At 34.3% G+C, this 10934-nt stretch overlaps 1 protein-coding gene and 1 pseudogene across 1 annotated transcript; one reads left to right on the forward strand and one right to left on the reverse strand.

The window, feature by feature from the left end:
- The first annotated feature begins 1470 nt into the window (after positions 1 to 1470).
- Positions 1471 to 2261, forward strand: LOC125603073 (annotated as a pseudogene).
- A 2786-nt stretch (positions 2262 to 5047) lies between these two features.
- LOC125575128 (protein FLC EXPRESSOR-like) lies at positions 5048 to 6674 on the reverse strand. Its single transcript, XM_048774331.1, has 4 exons — positions 6040 to 6674; positions 5789 to 5957; positions 5606 to 5692; positions 5048 to 5265 (listed from the first exon to the last, which is right to left on the reverse strand). The coding sequence occupies exons 1-4, from the start codon at positions 6549 to 6551 to the stop codon at positions 5197 to 5199; spliced, it is 837 nt and encodes a 278-aa protein (XP_048630288.1). The 5' UTR covers positions 6552 to 6674; the 3' UTR covers positions 5048 to 5196.
- Between the last annotated feature and the right edge of the window lie 4260 nt (positions 6675 to 10934).

The raw sequence follows: 10934 nt of genomic DNA on the forward strand, positions 1-10934 counted from the left end.
GACTAACCTTTGATTTTTCCTTCTTAACTGCGTACTTGTGACGGCAATTTTCTGACCGGGTACGCGGGGTGTTCATTATTTAAATAACCGATCCGGTTCAGGTTGGTCAACTCTACTGGACCGGTCTAATGAATCCACCCGCACACGAACCCGAGACGTGGAAATATTAAAAAAGTTATAATAGAAATTCCCTAGAATAATCTTGTCGCAAAAATAACCCTCAATAAAAAAAAATAATCAAATTAAATTTTATTAAAAAATAAAAATAGATTTTTAATCATAGATTTAACTAATCTAGATTTAGAGTTTATAGTTTTTTTTTAATGATAAAGTTTATAGTCAAGGGATGAGTTTTTAGAGATAGGGTTTTAAATTTTAAAAATAAAAAATAATATTGAATTTTTCAAAAAAAAAAAAAAGCTATTTTGATATTTTTTAGAGATATTTTGTAACAAAAACTTAAAAATGCTATTTGAAAGAATTGCTCATCAATTTTTCTTTTCATGTATTATTGGCACCAATAACATTGTGAATGTAACCGCTGACTAGCTCAATTACCGGATTTTCTTACGGGTGTAAAGCCATATTAAAACCGATATTTGTAACTTAGTTAATATAGGTTAGTGTTATTATTGTGACAAATGTTATCAAGGTACAGAAACAGTAACGTGCATGTCTAGGCTAAAGAAAAATATCATATGCTCTACTTTAAATTATATATAATGATATTGTGAATTCAGTTGTTATTTTGTAAAAATAATGGGTCACAAACACTACTTCCGGTCAAAATGTATCTGCTGGCATTTGTGATACTTTTCATTACGAACCAATATATCATTTATGTACCGTACCATGATAAGCATAAATATTTCTCTAATTTTATACTCTTTCCGTTTAACTTTATATCTTTCTGTTTCACAAAGATAGACTTTTTAGCGTTTTCATACATATTAAGAAAACACATTGCATCAATATAATAAATGTATCGTTTTCTGTAAATTTCAATTTTCAATATCTTCTAACCAATAGTAATTTAATAAAATCAATTAATTTTTTTAAAGTTTATAATTTTTTCATAGAAAACACAAAATATATATCTTTGTTGAACAAAATTATTTTCTAAAACAGCTTTATTTTCGAAACGGAAGGAGTATTTAGTTATTTACATAGTTAAGTTTCTTAGAACAGTTTACTACTTTTGGAGAATAAATGACCAATTGTGTGCTTGATGTATATATGGATTAGTTGAGACGTTCAGTTGTTTCTTTCATTTCCCATATAAGGGTGGTGGAGTCTAATCAGTTCGTAATGATAAGACAAGTTGGATTCCATTTCAGATGTAAACTAATTATTAAAAAGAAATCTACGGTTCAACAAAACTAGTCAGGTGAACTTTAGGTAGGGACATTAGCCACGTGAATTCAACGTTCCTAAATTTCTACTCTTCTGTCTCTTCTCTTACATAACTCTCTTTCCCACCATCTAGATTCTAAACAAAAAAAACCTCCACACTCTTTCTCTCTTTCTTTTAAAAACATCTCTAAATAAAAACACTCACAAGAACGTACTAAATAAGTAGTAAAACTCCATGGAACCAGTCACTTATGGGTCATGCAGACCCGACCCAAAACCCTCAACCGCGTCAGCACCACCACCAAGCCGTTACGAGTCACAGAAACGCGCGCGACTGGAACACGTTTCTACAATACCTAAGAAACCACAAACCCCCTCTAACGCTAACGCTGTGCAGCGGGGCTCACGTGCTCGAGTTCCTCAAGTACCTAGACCAATTCGGAAAAACAAAGTCCACGTGACAACATGTTTTTTCTTTGGCCACTCGGACCCAACATCTCCTTGCGCTTGTCCGCACAAACAAGCTTGGGGATCTCTCGACTCTTTGATCGGACGACTTAGAGCCGCTTACGAGGAAAACGGTGGACGGCCGGAAACGAACCCGTTTGCTGCACGCGCTGTTAGGATTTACCTTAGGGAAGTCAAAGGGAGTCAAGCTAAGGCTCGTGGAATTACTTATCAGAAAAAGAGACGGCAACCTACCGTTACCACTGTCAGACTGGATGTGGTTTAAACGAGTGGAATCGTCTTCGAAGACGGGAGTAATGGTGATTCTCCGGCTGCCTCCGGAGCCTTACTTCCATAGGTTTATATAATAATCATACATATTTTGCTTATTTTTCCCCATATACATATGTTGTATAAAATCATTTCTCTTTATTAAGGAAACCTATACTATTTTCACTGTATTAGCAAGAGTTTTTCTTTTTTTTTAGTGTATTTATGAGTCTCTCAAAAATTGAAAAACCTATCTATTTTTGCTAACTAACTAATACTTTCTATAATTGTTTTATTTATCTTAAAAATAAATGAATCACTGCATAAGTGACATCTAAAGATGAATTTCTCATATATATATGGGAATCTCTCAAATGTGAAACTCAACAAACTCTACCATTTTTCTTATTTTTCACTATTTTATTTATTTTAATTGTGAGAACTATGTGAAAGATCTCTAATGGCCATGCTCTTAGTTGATCGTGAAAAGACAATTGTACGGAAATTATTCAGTTGCCTCATTCTAGTATTTTGAAGTTTGTTCCTAATTTATATGGGTCAATTTTGTTATATGAAAAATTACTTACGTCTATTCAAACTGTTGATGGATTACCGAAGATGAATGAAGGAGATATATCAGTATATGTACAAAAGTTGATGTCTATTTTGGATTTATTTGATTGTTATTTGGTTGAAGAGCAGCTTTCATTGATCACATAACATTTTGATTTTCATCTAACATATTTTGTCTCTATCCCCAAATTAGGTCCCATCATAAATTCTTAAATTAATTTCGTGATAAACTACATATCCTACTATACAAAGTAATTAATTATGATATGGACGATGTTAATATGTCATCATTATATTTTGGGAAAATTGGTTTTTAGAGCAAAAAGATGATAACTAGATCTTTTTAGACTAATATTTATTTGTGTCATTTTTGCCTATAATAGCCTTAATATTTTTGAAAATAAATTTAATAAATAGTTTTACAAACAAAAAAAAATTGAAAAAATAGTAACTATTGATAAAATACATATATGAACTTAGTGGTATTTTTCAGTTCTAAAATGTTTAAATCATAATTTTCAGATTCAATTCTAAATAAAGGAGAAATGACATTCTACGAAATAGAAAACAAAATTCACTTTTTTCATTGAATCTACAATGTTTGAAATACGTGATCTACGTAAATAAGAGTATTCTAAAAATATTAAGAATACACATTATGCGCTTAACCTACCGATCAAAAATCTTTAGATATTAAATCTATACATTAATAAAATCTAAAACAAGTAGAAACCGACTTTTACAAATTTACTGTAAATCTAAAACATGTAGAAATCAAAATCTACACATTACTATAATTCTAAAAACATGTAGAAACTGATTTCTACAAATTAGATGTATTCTACGGATAAGAAACCAGTTTCTAAAATGTAGAAACAAATATTTGGAAATATTCACTTTCATATTTTTAAAAAATCGATTAAAAAAACAGAAAAAAACGTGGTAACCTTCTTCTCACGCCGTCTTCTATATTTGATTGATTGTTCACAAAATTTTCACAAATTTTCACATTATTTCTACAAATCAGTGTGAAATTGAGTGAGTTAGGGTTTATGAACTTGAGACTTTGATTTCTTCCCCCTTTGTTCGTGAAAGAGATGATAAATTATGGGTTTCATCCCAAAGAAATCAAGTTTAAAGAGTTGAAATCGTGTGTGGTCGGTTCAAATCAAGTGAGAATCAAACCAGATATAACCGAAGAAAACCAGAAAATCAATTTGGAATACTTACCTGGGCACGGGATCGATCGGTCTATAATTTGAGATTGGTCGATCTGTATAAATCGACTTTTGTCGATCAAGTGAAGTAGACCAGGTCGATCAATATATGCTCCGCGTTTTTTTTTCTTCTGCATAATGATCATGATCGATCGATCCGTTCGACCTTGTAATTTTGGATCAATCAATTCCGCTTGATCTAAAATTATAATTTTAAGGGCATTATTGTCATTTTAAAATAATTAACCTAATGGAATATAAAATATATGAGATTAGTCTAAAAAATAATTATCATTTTTTTTGCTCTAAAAAACAATTTTCCCTATTTTCATTTACTTTTCTTAGCAACATTATCGTGTACTTTTTATATGTCTTTTTTGTAAGTAATTTTCGAGTGAATTGGTCAAAGTTATGACCACCATTATAACTTAGCTCGAGGTGCTTCGGGATATATCAAAATGCATTTCCAAGTGCTTTCAGAATGAATATATCGAATGCTTTGAAATGGTAGCATTTGATATGATCTAGTGAGATTTTATTCAGATACATATTCTCATCTTCATCGATCCCTTTATATCTGGTCGGATACAAACTAACAATCTTACCTGATTTCCCTGCAAAACATATTTGGATCCGTCAAGGATAAACATTACCACACACTACTTTTGTATCATTAAGCTTTAACATTAACTAAGACACCAAAAGGGGACAAGCCTATAGAGTCAACGCCCGTAAGTTTTACCAAAAATGAAACAGGTTTTTTTATACAGAAACTAATGAAACTCATCAAAGAATTAGAAGAAATAAAAACTGACAAAACCTAGCTAGCCAGATCGATGGAAAAGGCAAAGACCCGTATTAACATAGTAGAAATTAAGTATGTAACCGAAGCTCAACTGAGATGGTATTCAAGAAAATTAGAAGATACAAAAAGCTTTACTGACTAACCTTCTAGCCCCCAAAAAAGTGATAGACCTGACTTGTTCCCCTTTTGCTCACTCTCAGCCATAGAAATCGTCTTGCTATGAGGAAAGAGAGACGAGACTCCATCTTATATCACCCGTCCTTCACATTCAAAAGGGCAAATTTTCCCAATACTTGTTGAGATTATCATATGGCCACAGTTTAAATCACTTTTCCTCTGAACAATGTTGAATACATTTGGTTTAACAATTGGTCTGTAGATGGAGAGTCATGAATTCTATATTATACTTTTTGAAAAAGAATGTTTTAATACTGATCCTACAGAACTTTGAAAAAAAGATCACATGGTATTGAAAGAACAACCTAAGACCTGCTTAATTATTGTACAACACAAATCCGCCAGCTAGCTCTATCACGGTACACTAGAGTGTTGTGTATTGTTAGCCGGTTGTTGAGGAAGACAGTCCAGGGATCCATGTACCTGAATAGTGTGTTTTGAGCGATGTTAACCCGCTAGCAGAACAGACAAGTGTTGCAGAAAATTTTTAAAAAGGCATTGTATTTAGTCCATTATGAATTTCCAACAACTCTCACGAACCTATGGATATAATTATTCCAATATCTACTATACTTATGGACACAGCTCTCTTCCTAAGAACTAGCTTGTTGGTAGTGACACATCTCTAGGACAATCAGGGCTTTGGTAACGTCAATCATTACAGCCGATTAGACCAATCTCTTTGTTTTCCATTAACTCTAAGAATTCTTATCAGATGATTATGTAAAGCTAATATTTAACAAGCAAGATCTTATAAGTGTACCTGGTGAGAACCATTGGCCTCAGGGTACTGGTGACCTTGGCTTCCATAAATATCATCTGAGTTTCCATAACTTGCCACCAATCCGGGCCTTACAAACAACAAGTTACACAAAGTCATAAGCTGGTTTTTGCAGGTAAACGTTGCAATCTAAAGGTTCAAACTTTATCAGTAAACACAAAGATTACTTGGGGTTTGAGCTGCCTCAGCAGCTGCTTTAGCTTTGGTCTCCAAGTCAGCCAACTCTTCCTCAAGTTTCACAATTTCACGATTCAAGTGATCAATAGTCTTCTCCATACCACGCTCATGGTGAAGATTACTCGCTCGCGTCTTCTTCTCCAGATCAAGAGCAGCTCTGCATCAACCCCCAAACTCATCACTAAGTCCAAAAACAACAAGACGCGATTCAATTCTATTCATTCAATTAAAGTATTCACCTTCCTTTACTAACTTCTTCTCTAAGACTCTCAATCTCCGCCTTAACCTCCACGGCACGATCCGAATTAGGTTTAGCCTTAGCGATCTCCCCGTTAAGCATCGCCAGCTCCGCCGTTAGCTTCTGCCTATCTTCAGCTAGCCTCTGCACGTCCGACCTAACCTGATCAAGCTCAGCTCCGATTCCGTTAACCACACGAGCCTCCGCCTCCATCCTCAGCGAGTTCTGGTAAACCTCGCGAACCTTCGCTTCGGTATCGGACTTGACGGCCGCGGCGGCTTCGAGGAGCCGAGCGAGCTCGCGCTTGGCTAAATTGAGCTGATCCTTGACTCCGAGGTGCGCTAATGCTAGCTTCTGGTTGTCCGTCAGGATGGATTGGATCTCGCGGTGCTGAGCTGCGATTTTCTCCTCGAGGAGGGCGGATCGAGTACGGTTCATATCGGATTCGGTGAGCTGAGATTCCGATACTCTCAAGGAGGAGGAGGACGGGAGATAACGGTCTCTTCCGGCCATTCTCAACGGCTAGTCTCCGATCTCCGATTGCGGTTGTGCCCTTCTCGCTGGCTAATCGTCTTATCGTTCTACGCTCGTTGCTAAGATAAGCGCTATAATAAACACCTAAAATGCGCACTAAGAATAGCCACGTGTTTGTTTATACAGTTATGTTTTATATGAGAGTCATTTTTTTTCTGGGCTATTGACTTAGCGTTGACTTAAGAGCTGCTTGGCCCATCTTAAGCCAAATTAGAACCGGTAAGGCCCATTTATATAGCGTGAGAGTGAAAGAACACTTGGCAGTGGCACTGGATATCGAGAAAGTAAAAGCATGCTAATCGGTGGAATATTGAAGACTATCTCACGTCTCAACAATAAAATAATGAATTAAAATGAAAATTAATAAAGAGGAGGATAATAGAAATTTTTCGTTTGAAAAACTTTAAACAAAGTTTGAGAAACTCTCAATATCGATTATACCATTAATAAATAAAATATATAAATTAATTAAAATATATATTATCATTATATTTTTTATCATTATAGTTTTTAATAATAATTGGTTAAAAAAATAATAAATAATAATTTATCATTATAGTTTTAAATTAATAATGACTGTATTAATAAGTAATTATAATATGTTTATGTCCGTAAGCGCGGACAAAATACCTAATTATATTAAGATGATACGTCGAAATAGTTTTGTAAAACACTATTCAATGCTAATGTTTTAAGAAAACTGTGGATTTCTCTCTCTTAAATATTCAAATGATATGATGACATAAAAATTCAAATTATATAACTTGTGTTCATTAAAATTTGTTGCCAAGCGAGAAACGATTGATCATGCTTACATAAGCTTACTGCAATTGACATACTTTGGAACATAGCAGCATGCCCTAATCTTTATGTTTCAGAGTCAGAGCTCTTTTGGGTTAAAGTTGTAGACACCCAAAGTAATATAGAGATTTACGAAAAAAAAATGTGTTCATGTTTTAAGGTACCAAGTCCATAAAAGCAGACTTGGTTCTCAGAGGTATAACATTATAGTATTATACCCTTTAGTTGCTAGTTTACTTTTATTTTCATTGTACTGTTTTCGTTTATAGTACTGATGTTATAATACTTTTGATGTTATAATACTTTGATAATATAGAAATTGTTCTGTTGTATGTTATTGTTTGGTCACCATTATTGTTTTGTATTTAATACTTAACTAGATTATAACCCGCGCGTCCGCGCAGATATTTCTTTCGTTTTCATATTTTTGAACTTTTTTTATATTTTTGAATGTATATACTTTACACACTTACGAACTGAAACTATTTGTTTAGTATGTTTTTAAACCAACACGATTTTATAGCAGAAATCTATAGTAGTTTTATATATTCTAGTAGTTTATATAAATATTTGTATTGTTAGATTTCATTTGAATAAAAACTATATCAAATATTTATCAATAAACAAATTTGCAAATAAATTTTGTTTTCATAACAATGTGTTATTAATTCTTTTTTCATCCAACGTGATATTAATTTATTATTTACATCATTCGTATTTTACATTTTTAGTTCTTAGTACATATTTGTGCTAATCAAAAGTGGTTAATAATGTATAATTCAAACAAGTGGGCCAAGCTCCAGATAATATAAAACGACTAAGCCTAAATTTGGTACTAAACAGATTAATCCGGGAAAAGAAGAAAATAAACATACATAATGTTTTCCTTTTGAGTTTAATGTATTTTTTCGGTGAATCAAAATTTAGCTTCTTACGTGGTATTAATTTTGCTATAAAGAGATTTTTGAGTTAAGTTACGTAGTATTAATTTTGAGATACACTATAAAGCAAATATTAATTTTGTGTTAGGAAGTTCAACTATTGCTTTCCTTGTGAGTTTTATTGTTTTATTACGACTACTTGAATTTCTCTGTTAGCACTACTTGATTGAATTTCCAAAGTGAAAACCATTTACATATGTGTTTAGTATGCAACAATAACTGATATCTCTTCTTCTTTTTGATCTATGAAGATTTCTATGACCCAGTTGAGGAAGATGAATTTGAACAGGATGTTAAGGTCCATATATTGTTCCCAACTGAATCTCTTCTGGTAAGTTCCCAGCTGTACCTCATATACATTTGAGTTCTTTTGCATGATGCATGAATTTTTTACACCCTAAAAAAACAAAGTAGTATAAGATTCGGCATTACTTGACATACGATATATATATATAATGAAAACATATTTACCTTGGATGAATTTTTACACCCTTGAAAAAAACAAAGAAGCATAAAATTCAGTTTTATTTTTCATACGATTTATGTAATGAATCATATTTACCTTACAGTTTCGTCTGCAGTGATGAACTCAAGAGAGTAAAAAAAAGTCTAGAACTGAGACCCAGTATATATAGATGGGTGAAGAGTCTAGGTTAAGAGGGTAGATATGGTGAGTTTAGATACAGCTCGGATATCCTCTGCCTTCAATTTTTTAAAGTTAATAGTATGATGGGAGATGGCGATAGAATAGGCGATCTAGGGTTTCACGCTCTTGATGCCTTCTCACCGATGGGATCCAGGAATTGACGGCGGGGTTGTGTTAGGAAAGAGGAATCATAAAGGGCGGAGTAAAAGAATTTCATTCAGGGGATTTTCTTCAAATCTCCGATGTTGTGGATCGGGTACAGGAAATTGGTTTAACGGATTTTTTGGAAATCAAGGACATCTGCGAATGGATCTCGATATTGGCAATTATACCGGTGAATTCGCATGATTACTCAGGTATATTTTGATTACTCAAGTATAAGGAATCTAATCTATTATAAAGAAAATGGAGGATTCAATAATGGATTTGATTTGATGGAGATATGGAGATTGGTGATTTGCGGTGGCTTAACAGGGACTGGGGGCTTGGAGTGGTTAACAGGGAAATGGTTTCTCTGGTTGGTCTCATTAAACCAACCACAGAAAACAGAGTTAATCATAGAAACGGACCTTAAGGGGAATCACATTTTGGCTGGAGCTGATGTAAGGAGGCTTATCTGGCACGTCGAGGAGTTCGGCGTTTTTTCTAGAATTGCATCACTGCTGCTCGTTTTTCTTAAAAATACAAATTCAAGGAGCCAAGGATCTTTGGAAGGGATATGTGGCGTGGAAGGAGAGAGAGCTCACGTTTTTTTATTCTAGTTTTGTTAGCAAATGATCGTGTTGGTGATATTGGGTTGAGTATGTTTATGTTTTCGGGGTATTGGAGTTATAAAGGAGACGCTTTCATTTTCTTGTGTGTATGTTACCGTTTTATATAGATTGGGGCAAGGAGATGGATGTATTTTTCAGGGTCTTTGTTGGGATATGGGAATCTTTGGATTGGAGGGTACGTAACATATACGTAAGGAATGGAATCTTCTCACCCATGTTGATAGCTCAGAGGGAGGAGTTTTCTTTTCTATTACAAGTAGTTATATTTTCTGCATTCTACGTGAAAAAAGAAAATGGCAAATATGGGTGTTTAAGGCCTCAAACAAAGAACAATAGGAGGTTCATGGAAATAGGGTATCTTTACACCCGTCAATTTGGCTTTTCGTAGCATAGTAAAAAAATATTTTTAAATGAGAGTATTAAGTTGGAATTGTCGAGGAATGGGAAGTAAGTGGACCATAAGCTATTTGAAGGAGAAACGAAGCAAAATTCAGAGTTTGTTCAAAATTTCAAGCACATATTGGTTATGATAATCTGGTCACAGTGGATCCAGTGGGGAAAAGTGGAGGATTAGCGCTTTTTTATAATAATGATTATCAGGTCAAGGTATTATATTCTAGTAACTGTATGATTGATGTGGAAGCGGAGATCCTTGGCAAAATGGTTTATCTTACTTTTGTATATGGAGATCCAGTTCAAAAGATGCGAGAACAAGTGTGGGAGCGATTAACTAGATATGGACTATCGCGATCCGAGCCCTGGTTCATTATAGGTGACCTTAATGAAATCACTGGTAATCATGAGAAAGACGGAGGATCTATACGGAGCGCGGATTCGTTTATTCCTTTTAATAACATGATAAGAAATAGTGGTTTACTAGAATTTCCTGCTCGGGGAAATAAAATGTCTTGGCAAGGAAGAAGAGGAAAAGGGAAAGGGGCAGTGCTGGTTAAATGTCGATTAGATCGTGCTTTAGCAAATGAAGAGTGGCATACTTTATTCCCATGTTCTTTTACAGATAACGGATGGTGGCTTCGGATCATCGCCGGGGTGTGGTGGCGATTCGGAAGGTAAAATTCCCAGGAAAAGGGTGGCGGTGTTGGAAAAGGTCTAGGAAGAAGGACTATTGCCAAAGCCGTGCGGGTGCCGTGGGGAACGAAGTATAGTGGCACGGATATTTGCAGTGGACTCATAAATTTGG

The sequence above is a fragment of the Brassica napus genome, unplaced genomic scaffold (assembly GCF_020379485.1).
Source record: "Brassica napus cultivar Da-Ae unplaced genomic scaffold, Da-Ae ScsIHWf_3085;HRSCAF=3899, whole genome shotgun sequence".
NCBI classification, from domain to species: Eukaryota; Viridiplantae; Streptophyta; class Magnoliopsida; order Brassicales; family Brassicaceae; genus Brassica; species Brassica napus.

Coding starts and splice junctions, on each gene's coding strand:
- LOC125575128 (XM_048774331.1), bottom strand. CDS start 6,551: ATGGCCGGAAGAGACCGTTATCTCCCGTCCTCCTCCTCCTTGAGAGTA. Junction 5,958..6,039: donor GAAGAAGTTAGTAAAGGAAG/GTGAATACTTTA, acceptor GGGTTGATGCAG/AGCTGCTCTTGATCTGGAGA. Junction 5,693..5,788: donor AGGCAGCTCAAACCCCAAGT/AATCTTTGTGTT, acceptor TTGTTTGTAAGG/CCCGGATTGGTGGCAAGTTA.